This window comes from Muscardinus avellanarius (assembly GCF_963383645.1).
Source record: "Muscardinus avellanarius genome assembly, chromosome: 2".
NCBI lineage: Eukaryota > Metazoa > Chordata > Mammalia > Rodentia > Gliridae > Muscardinus > Muscardinus avellanarius.
In genome coordinates this window covers 167,117,890-167,141,726 of record NC_137787.1, presented here as the reverse complement: position 1 = coordinate 167,141,726, position 23,837 = coordinate 167,117,890, and the positions used below count along the sequence as shown (strand labels likewise).

Genomic DNA, 23,837 nt, shown 5'->3' with positions numbered 1-23,837 from the left:
ATTTAAAAATAAGCCGGGCTTGGTGGCGCACGCTTGTAATCCCAGCATTTGGGAGGTTGAGACAGGAGGATCGCGGTTCGCGGACAGCCTCAGCTCCTTAGTGAGGCCCTTCACAACTCAGTGAGACCCTGTTTCAAAATAAAGAATAAAAAATTGGGCAGGAGTGTAGCTCGGGGGTCAAATGCCTCTGGGTTCCATCCCCAGACCCGACCCCCCCCCCCAAAAAAAAAATCATAGTTTACTCATAATAGCTTTTTGAAAAATCAGGAAGGGATAAGACTACAAAAAAATTTCTCAAATATTTAGAAACAGCTAGTTGGGCATGGTGCTGCACGCTTGCAATCCCAGTACTTGGGAGGCCAAGACAGGAAAATTGCAGGTTTGTGGCCGGCCTCATCTACTTAGTGAGGTCTTTTTGCAACTTAGTGAGACCCTGTTTCAAAATAAAGAATAAAAGATAGGGCTGGGAGGAGGGGTGTTATAGATTGGAGGTAGAATGCCCTTGGGTTCAATCTCTAGTACCTCAAAAAAAAAAAAAAAAAAAAAAAAAAGCTAGTACATGATTTAGATAGACCTTAATTTCACCAGAATTAACCATTTTAGCTATAAATCAGTGTTTTCCATTCATCTATCTTTGATCTAAATTTGGCAGGTAATTAGTATAACCAATAAGAGGCATAAGTTCTAAGCATTCTTTTGTTACTTCCTATAACGTATTCTATATCTTATATCACTTTAGTAGCCGGAAAGACATTTTGTTTTCTGGGCTGTTACTTCAAAGTTCCTACAAAGCATCAACGTAAGATGGATTGGTTTTTACTCATTTTGGAATGTCTATATAAAAAATAGCAGACACAGAAGAGGCTTTGAATCCACAAAACCCCAGATGAAGAAACAAGTCCACCAGGCAGCCTGCCGTGAGCGAGGCTGACACAGGACAAAGTGGACGCAGCTGCTGCCCTCCAAGGGCTTTGCATCCAGATGGAGAATGACAGGGAAGTGACAGCCCGTGAGAAAGTGCGCTGCTTTCCTGTGCTCTAGAGGCAAGAAGTGTTTATAGGCAGAGACACACCTACTTCATTCTGGGTAGAAAGGTGAATAAGAATAGTGCGGTGGGGCCACATTGTGGAGGGGCTTGGAAGACTGGCAGAAACATTCAGATTTGGTGTGGTTGCAAACAAAGCACTGAGATGGAGATGTTTTTGCAAAACAGGATTAAGGAAAAAAGAATAAAAATCAGATCAACTAGACAACTGATGCATATAAGTGCCATTTTCTGTTAGTTTTTTTGGTAGTACCACGGATGGAACCCAGGGTCATTCTACCTCTGAGCTACACCCCCAGCACTACTTTTTCAGTCTTTTAATATTTTTAAACAGGGTCTCATTGAGTTGCGAAGGGCCTAAGTAGATGAGGCTGTCCGCAAACCCAGATCCTCTGGTCTCTGCCTCCCAAATGCTGGGATTACGTGCGCCACCATGCCAGGCCTAGGTTTTTTTTTTTGTTTTTTTTTTTGTTTTTTTTTTTTTTTGAGCTTGAACCTGGAGGCATTCTACCTCTGAGCTACACACACAACCAGCCCTTTTTATTTGGAAAGAAGGTCTCACTAAAGTGTTGAGAGCTTCCTAAGTTGCTAAGGCTGGCTTTGAACCTGCAATCCTCCTGTCTCATCCTCCCAAGTACTGGGAGGCTGAATGCCACCATGCTAGGCTCTATTAGTGTACTCTTTAATAGTATATGCCAGATAACTAGTAGATATTCCAAAAATCTTCTTGGTCTTTACAGAGCCTTTTATAATTTTATTTAATATTATATATAATATTTAAATTATATATATATATATATATATATATACTTATGTATATATAGACACACATGTATCTCCTTATCACTCTCTTTCTCTCAAGGAATGTAGGCTGGTGAATAAAGAACAAGAGATACAGAAAAAAGGGAAGCATAATTAATCAGTTCTAACATGAAATTTATTGCTACCAAGCATCTGTACTTATCTAAAATTAATGTGAAACTAGAAATGGCATCCTTATCACTGACTCTAATTGTATGAAAATTTTAATGTACACTTCTGTCAACCATTAAACTCACTTAAATATATATGAAATGCATGATTATACTGTATTTCATTTTGTGAGCAATTTAATATTTATGTATACTAAGAATACGGTAACTTTACTTTGCCATTCAGCTCAGCACATTATCAAGAGGCTCAGTATAATTACTTTCAGCTGAAGTAGATAAGATAAACACACATTGATTTTACCTTTGCTTCAGTCGTCTTTTGGCTGTCGTGGGAACATTAGCACCATAGCCATAGGAATACAGAATCCGCTCAGCCTCCTCTTCATTCTCAACTGAAAGACATTGAAGCGTGGGATGTGAAATAACAACTTCTCCTCATTTTTTTTTTTTACTGGCAGAGGTGAAAGTAAAAGAGGTTATAAATCACTTTGAATTTCACCATAAAAGTATAAAAAGTGGTTATAATAATGAATTAGGGAGCATAAGAACATTGAAAAGGGCTAAGGCATAATCTCAGCCTATGTGGAAGTTGAAATATATATATATATATATATATATATATATATATATATATATATATATATATATTTTTTTTTTTTTTTTTTTTTTTTTTTTTTTTTGGTGGTGGTACTGGAGGTGGAACCCAGGAGCTTTTCTACCTCTGGGCTATATTCCCAGACCTATTTTATATTTTATTTAGAAACAGGGTCTCACTAGGTTGTTGAGAGCCTCACTCACTGAGTGGTAGCTGAGGCTGGTTTTGAACCTGTGTGATCCTCCTGTCTCAGCCTCCCAAGGGCGGGGATTAAAAGCGTGTGCCACCACGCCTGGCAAAGTATAACTGCAACTAGTAGTTTCTTTTCTTTTTTTTTTTTTTTTGTTTTTTGGAGGTACTGGTGCTCCTGGAAGCCCTTCTACCTCCAGGCTACACTCCTAGACCTATTTTTTATTTTTGGAAACAGGGTCTCTTAAACCACCGTGGCTGGCTTCGAACCTGCGCGATCCTCCTGTCTCTGCCTCCCAAGCATGGGGATTACAAGCGTGCGCCACCACACCTGGCGTGAAGTATATTTTTTAAAATATATTCTTGCTTGAGTTTGTTTTGCTTTAGAAGGCCTTAGAAGCCAGGTGTGGTGGTGCGCTTGTAATCCCAGTACTTGGGAGGCTGAGACAGGAGGATCGCAGGTTTGCAGCCAGCCTCATCTACTTACTGAGGCCTTCTACAACTTAGTGAGACTCTGTTTCAAAATAAAGAATTAAAAACTAGGACTGGGGGTGTAGCTCAGAGGTAGAATACCTCTAGGTTCAATTCCCAGTTCTGCAAAAAAAAAAAAAAAAAAAAAAAGAAAGCCTTAGAAATAATACTATATGACATATTAAATTTTCTATAAAGCACTGTAACACAAATGTGTTATTCTGAAGGATTCAAAGGGAATGAAATATATGTTGTGAAATATGACAAATAATGATCATATTAATTCTCTTCTTGAGAAATGACTTTTTGATTAGGAAAGATGTTATTCTATCAGAATAACTTGTACTTTAACATAATAATGAAATTATACACTTAAGTAGGCTGCTCTATAAAGAAAATGTGCAATCCTAAACCATGTATTCACAGACTTAATTTTACAAATGCAAAAAATTTCTGGAATAAGAATTCATTTCTAAATACTGTTATTGCCACACTATTCCTAAAAAGGAATTTTAACTAACAGGTTAATACCGTGTGTATGCGTGCATGCGTGCGTGTGTGTGTTGAATCCAGGGGCATTCCATCTCTGAGTTACCTTCCTAGCTTTTTTCATTTATTTATTTTAATTTTTTTGTTATACTGGAGATTGAACCTAGGGATTTTTTTTTTTTTTTTTTTTATCTCCGAGCTCTCCCCCAACCTTATTTTTTCTTTTGAAACAGGGTCTCACTCAGTGGTTGAGAGTCTCACTATTGCTGAGGCTATCCTGGAACCTGTGATCCTCCAGTCTCAGCCTCCTAATCACTGGGATTACAGGTACAATCCATCATGCCCAGCTATTCCTTTTTATTTTTATTTTTTGTGTGGTATTAGGGGTGGAATTCAGGAGCCTTCTACTGCCAGGCTATATTCTCAGCCTGATTCTATTTCTTATTTTGAAACAGGTTCTTGCTAGGTTGAAGAGAGTCTTACTATTTGCTGAGGCTGTCCTTGAACCGGTAATTCCTCTTGTCTCAGCTTCCCAAGAACTGGGTTTAAGAACTGGGATGACAGGCAGGTACCAAAAGCCTGGTTTACCTCTTTATTTTGAAACAGGTTCTTGCTAAATTGATGAGGCTGGCCTCAAACCTGTGATCTTCCTGTCTCAGCCTACCAAGTACTGGTATTACAGGTACACCACTGTGCCTGGCTGCCGAGTCCTTTATTTTTTTTTGAGATAGGATCTAAGTTACCCAGGCTGGCCATGAACTTGTGATCCTTCTGCCTTAGCCTTCAGAAATGGTGCAATTACAGGAGTAAACCTCCATGCCTAGAAATAACAGGTTAACATTTTACAATGAAAAGTTTAAGCTGGGCATGATGGTCCACACTTGTAATCTCAGTATTCGGAAGCCTGAGGTAGAAGGAGCACAGGTTTAAGGCCAGCCTCAGCTACTTAGTGAGGCTCTCTTCATTTGGAAACAAGTGAGACCTTGTTTCCAAATGAAGTATATAATGGGTCTGGGAGTATAGCCTGGAGGTAGAAAAGCCCCGGGGTTCCACCCCCAGGACCCCCCCCAACCCCCCCCACACAGAGCTTGCTGGCATTGTGATGGGGAAAATTGAATTTATAGCATTAAAAATACACTTTTTGATTTTGGAGAAATTATTTAAATTCTTAGCAATCTTTTGCGTACTTTTTTGGCTAAACTGATTCCTAAGTATTTAGTGCTTTTTGACACTTAAAAAAAAATTGCTTTTTGAAGCCAGGCGTGGTGGCACATGCTTGTAATCCCAGCATTTGGGAGGTTGAGACAAGAGGATCATGGGTTGCGGACAGCTTCAGCTACTTAGTGAGGCCCTTTGCAACCCAGTGAGACCCTGTTTTAAAATAAAGAATAAAAAATAGGGCTGGGGTATAGCTTGGAGGTTAAATGCCCCTGGGTTCCATCCCCAGTAACACACACACACACACACACACAAAATAGAAAATAAGATAATAACAAGAATAACATTAAACTTTTCCTAAAAATCTTTACATGAAGATTGACCCTAAATTATTTATTTATTTATTTATTTATTTATTTATTTATTTAATTTTGGTGGTATTGGGGGTAGAACCCAGAGGCTTTCTACCTCCGGGCTATACTCCCAGACCTATTTTCTATTTTATTTGGAAACAGGGTCTCACTAAGTTGTTGAGAGCCTCACTAAGTAGCTGAGGCTGGCTTCGAACCTGTGGGATCCTCCTGTCTCAGCCTCCCAAGCACAGGGATTACAAGTGTGCGCCACCATGCCTGGCTGACCCTAAATATTTAGAATATTACCTAGATTCATTTCAACTTAAGTTTAAAACCCCTTTTATAAGAATGCCAGTAAGTTTTTACTTTTGAACTCAAATAATATACTGTAGCAAACAATACAGCCAACAGTGAAATGTCCATTTTAAATATTTTTTACAATTAGAGACAAAGAAGACAGCATAAGCAAAAGGACAAACAGAAAAAAAGAGAAATTAGAGGTGAAAGACTACAACAAAAAACATCCAGTGAATTCCATTTGTCCTTCTAGATTCATTCAAATGTCACCTCCTGCCTTAGTTCTCACCTGCAAAGTGAAATTAACTCATGATCTCTTTTGCATTTCCACAAAGAACTGCATATCACTTGCTTACAACATCTATCTCACAACTTTTTTTTAAAAATTAATGTTTGCTTTTCCAGCAGGGCGTGGTGACACACGCTTGTAATCCCAGCATTCGGGAGGCTGAGACAGGAGGATCGCGGTTCACGGCCAGCCTCAGCTACTTATGAGTCCCTTTGCAACTCAGTGAGACCCTGTTTCAAAATAAAGAATAAGAAATAGCCGGGCGTGGTGGCGCATGCTTGTAATCCCCGCGCTTGGGAGGCAGAGACAGGAGGATCACGCAGGTTCGAAGCCAGCCCTGCGCGCTGGCTTAGGAGACCCTGTTTCCAAATAAAAATGTAAAAATAGGTCTGGGAGTGTAGCCCAGAGTGTAAAAGGGCTTCCAGGAACCCCAGTACCACCAAAAAAAAAAAAAAAAAAAAGAGAGAAAGAAAGAAAGAAAGAAATAGGGCTGGGGTGTAGCTCAGAGGTAGAATGCCCCTGGGTTCCATCCCCAGTACTGCAAAAAAAGAAAAAAAAAAGTTTGCTTCTCCAGTAGAATAGACTAGAAACCTTTAAAAGAACATGATATTTTTCTTTTTTTTTTCCTTGGTAGTACTGGGGGTGGAACCCAGAGGCTTTCTACCTCTGGGCTATACTCCCAGCACTATTTATATTTTATTTTGAAACAGGGTCTCACTAAGTTGCTGAGAGCCTCACTAAGTAGCTGAGGCTGGCTTCGAACCTGTGCGATCCTCCTGTCTCAGCCTCCCAAGCGCGGGGATTACAAGCGTGCGCCACCACGCCTGGATGAACATGACATTTTTCTATGAACTCCATATCCCTTGTCCCTAGCAGAGTGTTACTGAGTAAAATCTATGATAGTTAACCTATTTCTTTTTAAACTTCAAGTGTTGAAAAGTAATGTGAATTAACATTTAAAATATGAAATATCCTTCAAAATATGGTCATCAGTTATATTTTAAAGAACTATAGCAATGTGGTTTTTTAAAAAGATGCCAGGTTGCAAGAAGACATGAATGAGCATGGGTGTGTGTGAGTGTGTAAGGGGGGAGGGGTAAGGAGACTTACTTTCTGCAGTTTGCATTATTATTTCATCGAGCTCTTTTTCCAGCTTCTCATAAATGTCTAGCCTTGCCTGGTGCTCAGAGTTCTGTGCCTGAAGTTCAGTAATGCGTTTTTCAGAAGAGGCTTGGAGACTATAAAATTCTTTAGTTAAAACCTAATAGTGGAAGAAAAGAATTACATAGGTTCAGAGAAGAAGTAAGTTCACAAGACAAAAACCTGATGAATATTCAGCTTTTTCTCTCTTTTATTTATTTTCTGTAGCACTGGGAATTGAACCCAGGGACATTCTACCTCTGAGCTATACTCCCACCCTATTTATTTTTATTTCTAAATAGGATCTCGCTAGATTGAATAGTATCATATTTGCTGAGGTTGTCCCCCAACCTGCAATCCTTCTGTCTCAGCTTGCCAAGTAGCCAGGATTACAAGCGTGTGGCATCACACTCTGCCTTTTCTCTTTTCTACTATTATTAACAGAATGTAGTCTAATTGAGATGATTGGGGAAGTGTTATTATTTCTAAAGTAAAGTAAATTGCTTTAAAATAAAAATTAAGAAGTAATTTATGCTTCTATATAAGTTGAATAAAAAGTGAATTAGAAACTTACAAATAGTTGGAGGAGTAAGATTAGCATTTGTGTGTGAGAATTAAAAAAAAAAAAAAAGCAGATGCTAGGGTTGGTGCCACACGCTTGTAAACCCAGTACTTGGGAGGCAGTGACAGGAGGACTGCAGGTTTGCAGCCAGCTACTTAGTGAGACCCTGTTTCAAAATAAAGAATAAAAACTAGGGCTGGGGGTTATAGCTTGGAGGTAGAATGTCCCTGGGTTCAATCCCCAGTTAAAAAAAAAAAAAGTCAGCCAGGCATGGTGGTGCATGCTGGTAATCTCAGTATTTGGGAGTCTGAGACAGGAGGATCGCTCAGGTTCGAAGCCAGATTCAGCTACTTAGTGAGCGCTCAGCAACTTGGTGAGATCCTGCTTCCGAATAAAATATAAGCCGGGTGTGGTGGCACACGCTTGTAATGCCAGCATTTGGGGGGCTGAGAGAGGAAGATCGCTGTTTAAGGATAGCTTCAGCAACTACTTAGTGAGGCCTTTTTCAACTCAGTGAGACCCTGTTTCAAAATAAAGAATGAAAAATAGGGCTGGGGGTGTAGCTTGGAGGTTGAATGTCCCTGGGTTCCATCCTCAGTACCACACATACACAAAAGCAAATAAAATATAAAAAAAATATAGGTCTGGGAGTGTAGCCTGGAGGTAGAAAGACCCTTGGTTCCATTCCCAGTACCACACAAGAAGAAAGAAAGAAAGAAAGAAAGAAAGAAAGAAAGAAAGAAAGAAAGAAAGGAAGAGAGAAAGAAACCAAAAAAGTAAGCAATGCCACATCTACCTGGATTTTACTTATCTGACAAAAACAGGAATTTGAGAGAAGCTTACTAAACTCTGTAAAAACAAAATAATCATGGTAAGTCCTTCGGTTTTCTGTAAGGGCTTAATCCTTTCCATGGTTTTAGTAACATTTTTTATTTCCTGAACAGAAATAAGTTCACAGCAAAAGGTAAATGTAAAATACTGCTTGGGGCAGGGTCAGAAAATGCCTTTGTAAAGGTAAGAAGAATAAGCTGGGTGTGATGGTGCTCACCTGCAATTTCAGTTCTTAGGAGGCTGAGACAGGAGGATCTCAGGTTTATGGCTAGCATCAGCAACCTAGCTAAAGCCCTCAGAACCTGGCAAGGCCATTTAAAAACAAAAAATAAAAAGAGCTGGGGGTATAGCTTGGAGGTAGAATACTCTTGGGTTTGATCATGAGCACCATCTAACTAAGTAAATAAGAAAAGAAGAAAAGAAAAAGAAAAAGGGCTCGGGGTGTAGCTCAAAGGCAAAATGCCCAGTACCAAGGGGGGGGGGAGAAGGATTAAAAAATATTAAAAATAGAGAGCCCGGCGTGGTGGCGCACACTTGTAATCCCAGCATTTGGGAGGCTGAGACAGGAGGATTATGGTTTGCAGATATCCTCCTCTACTACTACTTTTTTTTTTTCTTTTTTTCTTTTGCGGGTCTGGGGATGGAACCCAGGGGCATTCGACCTCCGAGCTACACCCCCTGCCCTATTTTTTATTCTTTATTTTGAAACCGGGTCTCACTGAGTTGCAGAGGGCCTCACTAAGTAGCTGAGGCTGTCCGTGAACCGCGATCCTCTGGTCTCAGCCTCCCGAATGCTGGGATTACAAGCGTGTGCCACCACGCCCGGCTCTTCTACTACTACTTAGTGAGGCCCTTTGCAACTTAGTGAGACCCTATTTCAAAATAAAGAATAAAAAATAGGGCTGGGGTGTAGCTCAGAGGTAGAATGCCCCTGGGTTCCATCCCCAGTACTGAAAAAAAAAAAAAAAATTTGCCGGGTGTGGTGGCGCACGCTTGTAATCCCCACGCTTGGGAGGTGGGGACAGGAGGATCACGCAGGTTCAAAGCCAGCCTCACAGGCTTAAGAGACCCTGTTTCAAAAAAAAAAAAAAAAGATTCAAAAGTCATAGAAATTAAAGTCATTTTCACAGAACAACAAAAGAATCTTATGTTTCAATGGCAACTCACTAAGGGAATTGCTATGATCAAAACAATGAATTAGCTGAAAAAGACATATCCAGTGACAAAGGGATGTTTTAATGCTTAAAGAAAATTCCAATTATCTAGGAGGTTTGGAGATCTATTTATTGGTACGGCTTACTAACATAGTATATGGTGGTTAAAAACATGATTTGGAGCCAGAAAGATTTGGATTTCTATACGGCTTTGACAATTAGTAGTTGTGATTTTAGGCAATTACTTATTCTTCCTAGGCCTGCCTTAAAACACTGTTGGAAGGATTAAATAAAATGATAAATTTAGAGGGCCTAGCAGAGTGCCTAGAACACAGTGTTGAACATACGGTACCATAAGAAATACAATTATGAACACTTTGCATGAAGGAGCTTGCAGAACAGAGCTCCAGTGATTTAGTTATCCTGAATTCTCTGCAATCAAACTCTTCTGAAGAGAACTTATTTCTTTAATGGCATGAAGATCACCTCACTTCTCTGTATGATTGTGCACCTTCTGTGATGTGGAAGAACATACAGAAGATACAGGAGAAATTAGGTACAGTTCTTAACAAGCAAAAATTACAATTTAATTTTTCTTAACTCATTCCATGTAATTTCCTTCAATATTTAATAAATCTTGCCTCCAGAGAAAACAAAACATTATTCCTCATCCTTCAAATACACTCCTTTGGAGATGGAGAAAGATCAGCATAGGAATAATATTTACAGGACGATTTCTAGTGTGTCTGACTGGGTTAGAAAAGCAAAATTCATTATTTTCACATAATTTTTTCTTTATTCTTGCTGGCTGGGAATTTGATTTCTAGAAACTTCGTAACACATTATAAAAAAAAACACTCTTCAGTGAAACAACGTTGAGAGTTTATATTGAGGTAAAATCTATAAATTTAAAAATTATAAAGAATCCAGTGGCTGATTACACTTATTAATTCTGTCAAAAGAGAGTATCGGTAGAGTTAAATGACTATTCCCAGCCTATCTAATATTTTTTCACCTGTCCCCTACTCCCTCCAACAAAATTACCATGCAAAGGTAAACTACAGAAACAGATATCTAACAAGATAATTAAAATGTTGAAGACAGGATATTGCATAAGGTATTATTATTTTTTCTTTTTTTATTGGTGCACTGTTGTCATACATCTTAATGGGGTACAAGATGGCAGAGGAGTACGTGCACATATCACTCATTTGGCCCTTACCCAATCCCCACCCCATTCCCTCCCCATCCCTCCTCCTTATGTTTGGCTTAGTGATTGACTTTGATGTGTTTGTGAATGTACATCATGTACATTAGGGAATTTGCCTCTTCCCCCCTCCCATCCTCTCAGTTAGGTTGCCTTATTTGCTCCTTTATGATTTCTTCTTCATCTAGAGTTCCTCCTATGACCCATTTTCTTCCTAGCTTCCACATATTAAGGAGAGTATTTTATTTTTTACTTTTTGTCACTGACTAATCTCACTTAGCATAATGTTCTCTTGATCCATCCATTTCCCTGCAAATGATGTAACTGTCTTCTTTTTTACGGCTGAATAAAATTCCATTGTTTACATATCCCATAGTTTTGTAATCCTTTCATCTGTTGATGGACATCTTGGCTGGTTTCATACTTTGGCAATTGTAAATTGTGTGGCAATGAACATAGTTATGCATGCATTAGTTTGGTAGTTTGGTTTCCATTCTTTTGGTTAGACACCCAGAAGTGGTATGGTTAGATCATACGGTAGTTTCCTTTCCATTCTTCTGAGGATCCTCTACACTGTTTTCCAAAGTGGTAGCACTCATCTGCAATCCTACCAATAATGTATCAGAGTTTTCACTTCTGCACATCCTTGTCAGAATTTGTTGTTGTCTTTTGAATGTCATTTTAATTGGAGTTAGGTGAAATCTCACAGTAGTTTTGATTTGCATCTCTCTGATTGCTAATGATGTTGAACTTTTTTATACATTTATTGGGCATTTGAATTTCTTCTTTTGTGAAGTGTCTATTTCACTTGCCCATTTTTTGATTGGGTTATTTGTTTTCTTGGCAGTGAATTTCTTGAGTTCTCTGTATATTCTAGATATTAGCCCTCTATCAGTGCAATACTTGGCAAAAATTTTCTCCCATTCTGTAAGCTCTCTATTGAGAATTTTTCTTTTTCTTTTCTTTTCTTTTTTTCTTTCTTTTTTTTTTTTTGTGTGTGTGTTATGGAACCCAGAGGCTTTCTACCTCCGGGTTATACTCCCAGACCTGGCTTCTGTTGAGGTTTTTGATAGTGTCCTTTGATGTACAGAAACTCTTGAGTTTAATACAATCCCATAAGCCGGGCATGGTGGCGCACGCTTGTAATCCCTGCGCTTGGGAGGCTGAGACAGGAGGATCTCATGGGTTCGAAGCCAGCCTCAGCTACTTAGTGAGGCTTTCAGCAACTTAGTGAGATCCTGTTTCCAAATAAAGTATAAAAAACGTCTGGGAGTATAGCCCGGAGGTAGAAAGCCTCTGGGTTCCATCCCCAGTACCACCAAAAAAACAAACAAACAAACAAACAAACAAACAAAAATCCCATATATTGCAATTTGTGCCTTTTGGGTCTTGTTGAGAAAGCTTTTACTTGTGCCAATGTGTTGAAGCGCTCTCTTCAAGGAGCTGCAAGGTCTCTGGTCTGATTTCCAAGTCTTTGATCCATCTTGAATTGACTCTTGTACAGGGTGAGAAAGTGGGGTTTATTTCCATTTTTCAGCATATGCTTAACCAGTTTTGTTGAGCAGGTTATCTTTTTTCCAGTGAATGTTTTTGGCCCCATGTCAAAAATTAATTGGCTGTAAGCGTATAGATTTGAGTCTTCTATTCTGATACATTGGTCAATGTGTCCGTTTCTGTACCAATACCATGCTTTTTTTATTTTTTATTTTATTACTATGGCTTTGTAGTATAAAGTCATGCCTCCTGCATGGTTCTTGTTGCTGAAAATTACTTTGGCTATTCTGGCTTTTGTGTTGTCCAAAATAAATTTAAGGACTGACTTCTTTATTCTTTATTTTGAAACATGGCCTCACTGAGTTGCAAAGGGCCTTGCTAAGTAGCTGAGGCTATCCTTGAACCATGATCCTCCTGTCTCAGCCTCCCAAATGCTGGGATTACAAGTGTGCACCACCACACACAGTTTAGGGACTGAATATTCTATGTCTGTGAGAAATTACCTCGGTAATTTAATGGGTATTGCACTGAATTTGTGGATCACTTTTGGAAAAATGGCCATTTTGATGATATTCATTCTGCCTATCCAAGAACATGGAAGATCTTTCCATCTTCTATGGTCTTTGATTTCTTTGTTCAATGTTTTATAATTTTCTTTGTAGAGGTATTTTTCCTCCTTGGTTGAGTTTATGCCTAAGTATTCTATTTTTTTGTGGGATATCCTGAGTGGAAGTGTTTTGTAGATTTTTTTTCAGTGGATTTATGGTTGGCATACAGGGTCTTCTAAGTTTTTGGGTCTTCTAAGTATAGTATCATGTCATCTGCAAATAGTGAAAGCTTTAGTTCTTCTTTTCCTATTTGTACTCCTTTGATTTCCTTTTCTTGCCTTATTGCTCTGCTAGAGTCTCAAGTATTATATTGAAAAGATGTGGTGATAATGGACATTCTTGTCTTGTTCCTGTTTTGGGGGGAAATTCTCAAAGTTTTCTTCATTTAATATGATGTTGTCTGTGGGCCTATTGTAGATTCCCTTTATAATGTTGAGGTATGTTCCTTCTATTCTGATTCTCTGCAGGGCTTTTAGCATAAATGGACGTTGGATTTTGTCAAATACTTTTTCAGCATCTATTGAAATGATCATGTGATTTTTGTCTTTGGCTTTATGTGATAAATTATGTGGACTGTGTTTGGTATGTTGAACCAGCCGTGCATCCCTAGTATGAACCCTACTTGGTCATGGTGTCTGATTTTCTTGATTTTAAATGCGCGAGCAATTTCACATCTAAGTTCATCAGTGACATAGGCCTATAGTTTCCTTTTCTTGAGCTGTCTTTGGTTTTGGTATTAATGTGATGTTGGTTTCATAGAATGTATTTGGGAGAGTCCTGTTTTCTTTCTATTTCACAGAATAGACTGAGGCATACTGGAATTAGCTCTTCTATACAGGTTTTGTAAAATTCACTTGGGAAAACACCGGTTCCTGGGCTTTTGTTTGATGGTAGGCTCTTTTTTACTGCTTCAACCTTTTTGATTGCTATTGGTCAGTTTAAATTTTCTATATATTCTTGACTCAGTTTAGGAAGGTTGTATTATATCTAGAAATTTGTCATTTTCTTTTAGATTTTCCTTTTTTGTAGTATAGTTTTTCAAAGTAGTTTCTGATAATTCTCTGGATTTTCATGCTGTCAGTGGTAATATTTTATTTTTTGTCTATTACTTTAGTAATTTAGATCGATTCTTTCTTTAGGTTGGCTAGTAGTTTATCTATCTTGTTTATTATTTCGAGAAACCAGCTTTTGGCTTTGTTGATTTTTCATATTGTTTTTTATTCTCGACTTCACTGATTTCTGCTCTGATTTTTAATCATTTCCTGTCTTCTACTGGCTTTGGGGTTAGACTGTTCCTGTTTTATCAAGGGCTTTGAGGTGTCTCATTAGGTTATTTGTGTGGTGATTTTCTGTTCTTATGTGGGCACTCAGTGCTATGAATTTTCCTCTTAATACTGTCTTCAAAGTGTCCCAGAAGTTTTGAGATGCTATGTCTCTACTTTCATTTGTTTCTAGGAATTTCTTAATTTCATTCCTTACTTCTTCTCTGACCCATTCCTCATTCAGCAGTGTGGTGTTCAGTCTCCATGTGTTTACATGGTTATTCTGGGTCTTCTTATAGTTGATTTCTAATTTCATTCCACTGTGGTCAGAAAAGATGCAGGGGAGTATGTCACATTTTTTGAATTTATTAATTCTTACTTTGTGGCCCAGTATGTAATCTATTTTGAAGAAGGTTCTGTGAGCAGCTGAGAAAAATGTGAACTCTGTTGTCGTTGGGCGGAATATTCTGTATGTGCATAAGGTATTATTTTAAGAAGAGATTTAAAAAGTATTACCAGGCATGATGGTGCACACTTGTAATCCCAGCATTCGGGAGGCTGAGACAGGAAAATCATGGTTCAAGGACAGTCTCAGCTACTATTTAGTGAGGCCCTTTGCAACTCAGTGAGACCCTGTTTCAAAATAAAGACTAAAAAATAGGGGTAGAATGCCCTTGGGTTTCATCCCAGGTACTGAAAAATAAAGTATTAAATCAAGAAATATAACTTAGAGCCAGGCATGGTGGCGCATGCTTATAATCTCAGTACTTGAGAGTCTTAGACAGAAGGACCACACATTCACAGCCATCCTGAGCTATTTAGTGAAGCACTTTGCAACTTAATAAGACCCTGTTTCAAAATAAATAATAAAAAATAGGTCTGGGGGTATAGCTCAGAGGTAGAATGTCCCTGGGTTGAATCTCCAGTACTTCAAAACAAAAACCGAAACAAAACAAAACTTAAAATCTTATTTTCACAACATGGGAAGAGGACCCCAGAGATATCTGATTTGGGGTGTCTCTTAACATCTCTAATACCCCATGATATAGTGAGTGATAAGAGCAAATTTATTATTGATTTTGAAAAGTCAAAGAAGAACTTGATTATTGGACCCATGAATGGTACCTATTAAAGATTCTTTAGAAGTAAACAATATATGATTTAAACATGGAGGCATAAAATAAGTCAATTACTTTTAGAAATCCATTAAATAACAACCTCTCACAGTAGAAATTTCCTTCCCTAAATAATATATGAATTAGCTGAATGATAATATGAAATTATATTTCAATAACTGCTTTAAAAAGAGCTAAATATATAAAGCTAGTTTTTTAGAAGCCTTTGTTGATTAACAATTAAAGGAAAAATAAAATAAACCACTCCCAAGTACAAATCAATGAGAATATTGGGCCAATTTCATAGAAAAGTCGGTAATTTTTACTTTTCATGAAACTATACCTTTCATGAAACTATGTCTAACTTCATTATAAATAAGAACTGCCAGTCAGTTGTTGTGGTGTATGACTGTAATCCACTTCTTGGGAGGCTGAGACAGGAAGGTAACAGGTTCAAGGACAGCCTCAACAACTTGGTGAGACCTTGTTTCCAAATAAAAAATACAAAGTAGGCCTGGGGTGTGGCTCAGAGGTAGACTGCCTGTTGGTTCAATCCCTGGTGTGTGTCTGTCATACACACACACACACACACACCCCTTAGAAATGCTTTCCAGAAGTAAAGAAGTTAAAAAGGTACTGTAATAGCCTTAATCACACCATGTGTTCATTAAGTACGTATCAAGTGCCTACCTGAGGAGAGCACTGTATTGGCAATGGTGACGCGATGACAAGTGAATGGTCCTTGTCATTTCAAGGCCTTAGTTTAACGGAGACAGAAAATGTCAAGAAATTTCCCTCAAGCTTTATCAATCAGAATTGTTAGAATCATAACCTTTTTACAAAGATATTTTTCCATCTAACACCTTTACACAAACAAATATGGTAATTACTAGTCACATTTAAACAAATGAGTATAATAATTACTAGTGATTTGAGCCCACAGACTAGGTGGACTGGTCTGTGGGAGTGTTTTCAAACTGTACGCTGCAGCACCTTTGGTTGGCAACCAGTTAAAGAGAATACAGGAGAATGGCTTGGAAGACAGCAGCATTGTATATGGTAAGGGTTATTTGTGCTATAAAGTATTGTTTTGTGAAGGTTTTGATTTCAGAAATACAGAGAAAGAAGTACTTCTCTACTTTAATATGCATAGCTCCTCTTATTTATCTATCCTACCCCAGCCACAAGGCATACTCTTAACCATAGTGATTCAATGTGAGAAGGAAAAGAGAAGAAATTTTGCTAAGGATCATGAAGATTAAGCCCTCAAAAAACACAACTTGCAAAAAACAAATTCTAAATCTGAGATAAATTGAGAACCTAACTGGGAGAGTCACAAGCAACAGTTTCCTAAAGAAGGCACTTGGAAAATGTTAGCTGTGGGGCACTGATTTGCTTGATAAGCAGATACCATCCACAGCTTTGGCTGATGTCTCTAAACATGTACACACTTAATACCACTTTCATAGTTTTCCCTAAGGCTTTATATTTTCTATTCATTCATTCATTCATTCATTCATTCATTCATTCTTTTAAATATTTTTAGTGGTACTAAGGATTAAACTCAGGGGCGTTATACCTCCAGCCTGATTTACTTTTTATTTTGAAACAGTGTGTGTGTGTGTGTGTGCGCGCGCGCTGAGGACTGAACCCAGGAGCATTCTACCTCTGAGCTATAACCCCAACCTGATTTTTTATTCTTTTTTTTTGTTGGTACTGGGGGTGGTACTCTGGGCTATACTCCCAGACCCATTTTATATTTTTATTTAGAAACAGGGTTTCAGTAAATTGCTGAGAGCTTCACTGAGTAGCTAAGGCTGGCTTCGAACCTGCGCAATCCGCCTATCTCAGCCTCCCAAGTGTGGGGATTACAAGTGTGCGCCACCATGCCTAGCTTTTATTCTTTATTTTGAAACAGGGTCTCACTAAGTTGCAGAGGGCCTCATAAAGTAGCTGAGGCTGGCTGTGAACCTGCAATCCTCCTGTCTCGTAATCCCAGTACTTGGGAGGCTAAGTGTGCACCACCGTGTAGAGCAAGGCACTGTAGCTTCTAAGCCACTTTATCTTATCAAACTTAGTTTTACTAATTACTTTTCAGAGTCTAATCTTTCAGGGGCTATTGTAATATTAGCATTTGCCTATTGTGCTGGTCAAAACTATGGGGTATGAAGTTAGGTTGGTTAGTTGGGAGTTGCAAATGACAGCAGCTCAATTACTTATTAGTTGTGTAGCCCTTAAGTAATGAAACTGCTCTACAAGCAAAAAGTAGAAATAAAATGTAAAACTTACCCATGGCTTATTTATTTATTTTTTGTGGGTCTAGGGATGGAACCCAGGGGCATTCAGTCTCCGAGCTATACCCCCAGCCCTATTTTTTATGCTTTATTTTGAAACAGGGTCTCACTAAGTTGTGGAGGGCCTCACTAAGTAGCTGAGGCTGTCCACAAACCGTGATCTTCCTGTCTTAACCTACTGAATGCTGGGATTACAAGTGTACACCAGCATTCCTGGTTTTGATTTGACTGTTACAAATAAATTCTTAAATTTACCTAAGTATGTTTTTAGGGCTCTGTACTTTATATCATTTGTGGGCTTTTTGTATTTTAATTCTTCTTGCTTCAGAATATATTTTAAAATATAATACATATTTACTGTTGGTCATAGTTTGGTTATAGAATGTCCCCCAAAGAAGCTCGTGTGTGGGGCTGGACAGAGCTGGGGAAGGCCTGGAGGTGGCGGGTCCCTAGGGGCATGGCCTCAGGGACCGCATCTGTCCCTGCCCCTTGCCCTGACTCTTTCTGCTTCCCATCGCCAGGAGGTCATCCTGGTTTCCTCATCCACTGTGCCTTGAAGCACTGCCACTGTGTTTCTTGCCTTGGAGCCTGCTGACCATGGACGGAAACCTTTGAAACCTCTGTAGCTATAAGCACACACAAATTTTTCCTCCTTAAGTTATACCTGTCAGGTATTTTGGTCACAGTAATAACAAAGCTAACTGGAACACTGTTATTATTTCCTTTAAAAATCACTTTAAAAAATATTGACTTTTTTTCTAATTTCTTTTTCAGTTGTACCATGAAATTATTTACTTTGTGGGTTCAAAGAAATATACTAGCCAGCTGTGGTGGTGTATGCCTGTAATACCAGTACTTGAGAGGCTGAGACAGGAGGATCATGGGTTTGAGGTCAGTTTAGCAATGTAGTGAGACCCTGTTTCAAAATAAAAAAGGGTTGAGGGTGTAGCTCAGAGTGGGTTCAATCCCCAATAACACACACACACAAAAAAAAAAGAAGGAAAAGACTTCCGGGAAGATGACGACCGAGACAAGCGGGGCTTAAGAGCCCTGCTAACAACAAATCTCCATTACTACAAAATCAGCGCCTTTCAAAGCCAGAAAAGAACATCACCAGGAAAACAAAAAAAAATCACCACGCTCCAGAGAGAAAGCGGACTGAGAACAGAGCCACAGAGGAGATCCTCACGCCCGAGGAAGCGGCTTCACGCCCGAGGACGCGGCAGCAGCCATACTGCCGGCGGCACCGGCGAGTTCACGGGACGGCCACAACAAGCCAAGGGGAGCCGCTGCGGAACAGCCAGGCGGGATTTCTCGGCGCAGGAAGCATCTAAAGCTCGCAGTGGCTGAGCTCAGCACACGCTGCAGGGATTCAGAGTGGAAATCAAAACCAAGAAAAAAAAAACGCCAGCCCCACAGCCGAGGGCATAGCAGCGGCGCCATATTGCCACCGGCGGCAGCAGCAGAGAATTCACCGAATCCAGTACAGCTACATCTGCGTACTCAAGAACAGTGAGTCAAATTGCGGGCTCCAGAGGAGAAATCCCAGTACTGTACTCACTGGGACTTGACCCAGCGGGAGAGGGGCGGTGGCAGTGATATCACACCATAGGAGAACGTGCAACCAGGCACCCCCCACAGTCTAAAGCAGCCTCTATCGACTCTCTGGGTCGGAGACTCTGTGATACAACCCAGTAAAGGAGTAGTGGGGTCTGAGATACTACAGACTCGAGATCCAGAGCACCTTAAGTGAAGTCATAGTGACCCAAGGGAAGAACCCAGAGAAGGCACAAACTTCCGAAATCATGGGAAAGAGGAATAATACTGGAGCAATCAATGCTCACAACCCCACAACATCAGAACCCGATAAAACTGAAAATCAGACATTTCTAGAAGATCAAATCAGGAAAATAACTGTAGAAATAATAGAGGGGCTTCGAAAAGAACTCAGAGAGAGCCAAAAAGAGATAAAGGATGCAATTAATGAAGTAAAGGCCTCAATTCAAAGCACAAACAACCGATTAGAACACATGGAGAACAGAATCTCGCTCTTAGAAGATAATCATTCCAAAAATGAACGCATAGTTTCTCATCTAGAAAAAAATATCCAACAGCAGGAATCTGATATTGAAGAAATATGGGCCCATTTTAAGAGAGCTAACCTAAGAATAATTGGAATAGAGGAGGGAAAAGAAAGTGAAACCAAAGGGATCGACAATCTCTTCAAGGAAGTAATAGCAGAAAATTTTCCAGACATAGAGCAAGAGGTCGATACGCAGGTCCAGGAAACTTATAGAACTCCCTTTAGACAGGATCCGAGAAGAGGATCCCCACGCCACATAATTGTCAAAATGACCAATGTGGAAGCCAAGCAGAGAATCTTAAAGGCAACAAAAACAAAGGGCCAAGTGACATTCAAAGGCAAACCAATTAGAATCACTCCAGACTTCCCAAACCAAGTTATGAGAGCCAGAAGGGCTTGGAGTAACATATTCCCAATTTTGAAAGAAAACAACTTCCAGCCAAAAATTTCCTACCCAGCAAAACTTTCTATCAAATTAGATGGAGAAATAAGAAGCTTCCATGACAAACAGAAACTGAAGGAATTTATGTCTTCAAAACCAGCACTAGAGAAAATACTTAAAGAGATTAACTACAAAGAAGAAATAGATAACACACATCAGAACTAGAGAAACAAGATTTTCCATCCAACAGACAACTAAGATTGGTTATCTGTGGAGATTCATTATTTATGTTAGTCTTTTACCTATCTCTAAAGGGTATTGTTTGCCTTTATTGTTTGTTAATTTTTAGGATTTCTAGTTGGAATATTAATATACCTTCAGATATAGCATTTGGAAATATTTTATCCCATTCTATTAGTAACTGTTAACTCTGTTTACATTGTCTTTGGATATACAATATGTTTTTTATTTTTTTAGGGAGTTTGTATACTCTTCTGTTGCCTGTGCCATTGAAATCATAACCAAGAAATCACTGCCAATTTCAATGTTGTGAGGTTTTATAACCCAGATTTTCTCCTAAAAGTTTAGAGTCTTAAGATTTATATTTAGGTCTTTTATCTATTTTGAGTTAATATTTGTATATGGGATTAGGTAAGGGTCCAATTTTATTCTTTTCCATGTAATTATTATTTTTCAATAATATTTAGTTAAAAGATTATTATTTCCACCACCAAATGTTCGTGGAAACCTTGTCAAAAATAACTTGACAATATAGGGAAGAATTTAGCTCTAGGCTTTTATTTAACTCCAATGGTTTATATATCTGCCTTTAGAATATTACTACACTGTTTCAATTATTGTAGCTTTATATGGCTTGAAATCAGAAAATATACATCTTCTAGCTTTGTTCTTTTTCAAGATTGTTTTGGGTACCTAGAGTCCATATTCCATATTAGGATAGTTTTTTTTCTGAAAAATAAATATATAAATATATGATAGTTTCACCTAAAAAATAGAAAAAAAATATTCTCTGGTAAGAAAGAAAGCAAAAAGAAATATTGAAATGTTATCTTTAGGTCATCAAAAGTTTGGTATCAGACAAATGAAACTGTTATGTGAGATTATCATTTTTAATTTTTGATAAATTGCTATAATACTAGATGTCAATCACTAAGCCAAGCATGGGAGGGAGGGATGGGGAGAGAATGGGGTGGGGATCGGGTGGGGGCTGACTGGGCAATGTGTGCATGTATGTCTACAAAAGTATGTATCCCACTATGATGTATGAATACAGTGCACCAATTAAAAAAATAATAATAATAAAAAATAAAAACAAACAAACAAAAAAAAAGAAGGAAAAAAGAATCACAGTAATTGTATGTTTTTATTGCTACTATGAATGAGAGCCTTCCTCAACTTTCTAATACTTCTAGTCCTTTATTTCTTTGTTTTTATGAGGACAATGTGAGGTTCACCAGGAGAAATAAAGCTCTAAATAAATGCTGGGCTTAGGGAATTTACATGCAATGCTACTGTTGAAAGAAAATCGTATATACGAACCTCAAGTTTTTTCTGGTATTTTTCACATTCCAACTGACACTGTGTGAGATTTCTTGAAGTTTCTTCTTGTAGAATTTGAACACGCTCACTTTCAAAAGACTTTAATTTACTTTGATGGAGAAATTCTGAAACTTTGCTTTCTGTACTAAGTTGTAGTTCTCTGTACCTGAAAGAAGTAGAATGGTTATAAGACTCTGAAATAGGCACTCTTGACAAATTATATAAACATAAACCTAATTTCTACGAAAAGTAGAAATTATGCCTTCATATTACAGTTAATGGTTTATATTTATTCAGCAAAGCTCTTGTAAATAATTTATATGGACACACGTATGAAATATATAAGTCCAGAGGACACATTGATCAACTTCCTCACATCACACTTTCCTTCCTTTGAGCCAAAATAATTATTTCCTGCCTTTTATTAGTAATAATAATATTATTATTATTTATTTTGGTGGTACTGGGGTTCCTGGAAGCCCTTCTACCTTCGGGCTGCACTCCCAGACCTATTATATATATTTTATTTATTTATTTATTTATTTATTTATTTTTTTGGTAGTACTGGGGTGAAACCCAGAGGCTTTCTACCTCCGGGCTATCCTCCCAGACCTATTTTATACTTTATTTGGAAACAGGGTCTCACTAAGTTGCTGAGAGCCTCACTAAGTAGCTGAGGCTGGCTTCGAACCTGTGTGATCCTCCTGCCTCAGCCTCCCAAGCGCGGGGATTACAAGCGTGCGCCACCACGCCCGGCTTATATTTTATTTTTTTATTTGGAAACAGGGTCTCTTAAGCCAGTGCGGCTGGCTTCGAACCTGCGAAATCCTCCTGTCTCCGCCTCCCAAGCGCGGGATTACAAGCGTGCGCCACCATGCCCGGCAGTAATATTATTTTAGAAGACATTTAAGGCAAAAATAGAGCAAGTTTCAGTTATATTGCTTAAGATGACTTAATGTCTCTACTTTTCGTAGGGCTTCTTAAATCCCTCATTGTTTTCAAGCTTTTTATTTAATTCTAAGTCTAAATAATGTCAGGTAGAGAAAAATGGGAAGAAACACGCACGTTAGCCTGTGAATTCTTGAGACATTTGTAAAACAAAGTTTTAAGTTAGTAAATGTACCCAGTCGGATGCTATAAGGCAACACAACGCACACATTGTGAATATTACTTGAAACAGGGTATCGCTGAGATGCAATAAAACTAGTTGTTCACAGGCTTTGAACCCGTGATCCTCATGTCTTGGCCTCCCACATACTGCGAGGCCAGGTGTGTACATAAAGTAGTACAGGAACAGTTAAAAACAAATAGCATATTACAAATATGCTATTACAAATATACAAATAGCACATTACAATACAGATAAGGAGCATTCTCTTCATTTTGTAGGTATAGCCAGTTATAAAAACATTTCCATTTAACATATAAATCACCACATTTTGAAATATACTTCAGGTTGATTGTGTTTTAATAGAAAGCAAAACACGCATACATTATATCCTTTAAATTAACTATTATAAATCCAATAATAATGGTGAACATGTTATTGAAATGTATTCAAGTATATATTGAGCTAGTCACTATGAAATAAAGAGCATACATTAGAAAAAAATTGTTTCTTCTTCTAAATTACTTGTTTTTTTTTGGGGGGGGGAAGATAGGCAAATGAATACAAAAATTCAGGACATAGCAAGTCAGTCTTTCTTTCTCCTTCCTTCTATTCCCTTCCCTCCTTTCTTTTTGCAGTCCTGTGGATGGAACCCTGTGGCACTCTACCTCCGAGCTCTACCCCCAGACTTATTTTAATTTTGAAACAGGGTCTCACTAGGTTGATGAATCTCTCACTATTTGTTGAGGCTGTCCTCAAACCTTCAATCCTCCCGTTTCAGCCTCCCATGTACTGGGATTAAAAGCATGTGCTATCGCACCCCGCTTATGGCCAAGTATTTCAACAGAACAGTGTCCAGGTTTAATGAGAACAAACCAGAAAAGAAACTTAACTCTGTGTGTGTGTGTGTGTGTGTGTGTGTGTGTGTGTGTACATTTACAGTGTATACATTTACCACATTTTGTTTATTCATTCATCAGTTTATGGACATTTGAGTTGCTTCTAATTATTTTGGCTATTATGAATAATGGTACTATGAACATTTTTTGTACATTTTTTGTGTAAACATGTTTTCAGTTCCTTTGGTTCTATACTCAGTAAGAGACTGCTAAGTCATATAGATACTCTTCAAAAAATCTACTGGTTCATAATTATTATATAAAAAGTTGGATTCTTTTTGATATATCCACATATATGCACATAACATAATTTGGCTGGT

The 23,837-nt window shown here is 38.3% G+C and overlaps 1 protein-coding gene across 1 annotated transcript in view; it reads right to left on the bottom strand.

The window, feature by feature from the left end:
* The window catches only part of PIBF1 (progesterone immunomodulatory binding factor 1), a gene marked incomplete at both ends in the record, with an annotated part of 236,318 nt that overhangs the window by 103,724 nt on the left and 108,757 nt on the right, over positions 1-23,837 (bottom strand). The window contains 3 exons of the mRNA XM_080689517.1: positions 2,279-2,369; positions 6,929-7,079; positions 21,511-21,676. Coding sequence (XP_080545643.1) covers positions 2,279-2,369; positions 6,929-7,079; positions 21,511-21,676 — 408 coding nt within the window. The remainder of the gene's footprint in view (positions 1-2,278; positions 2,370-6,928; positions 7,080-21,510; positions 21,677-23,837) is intronic.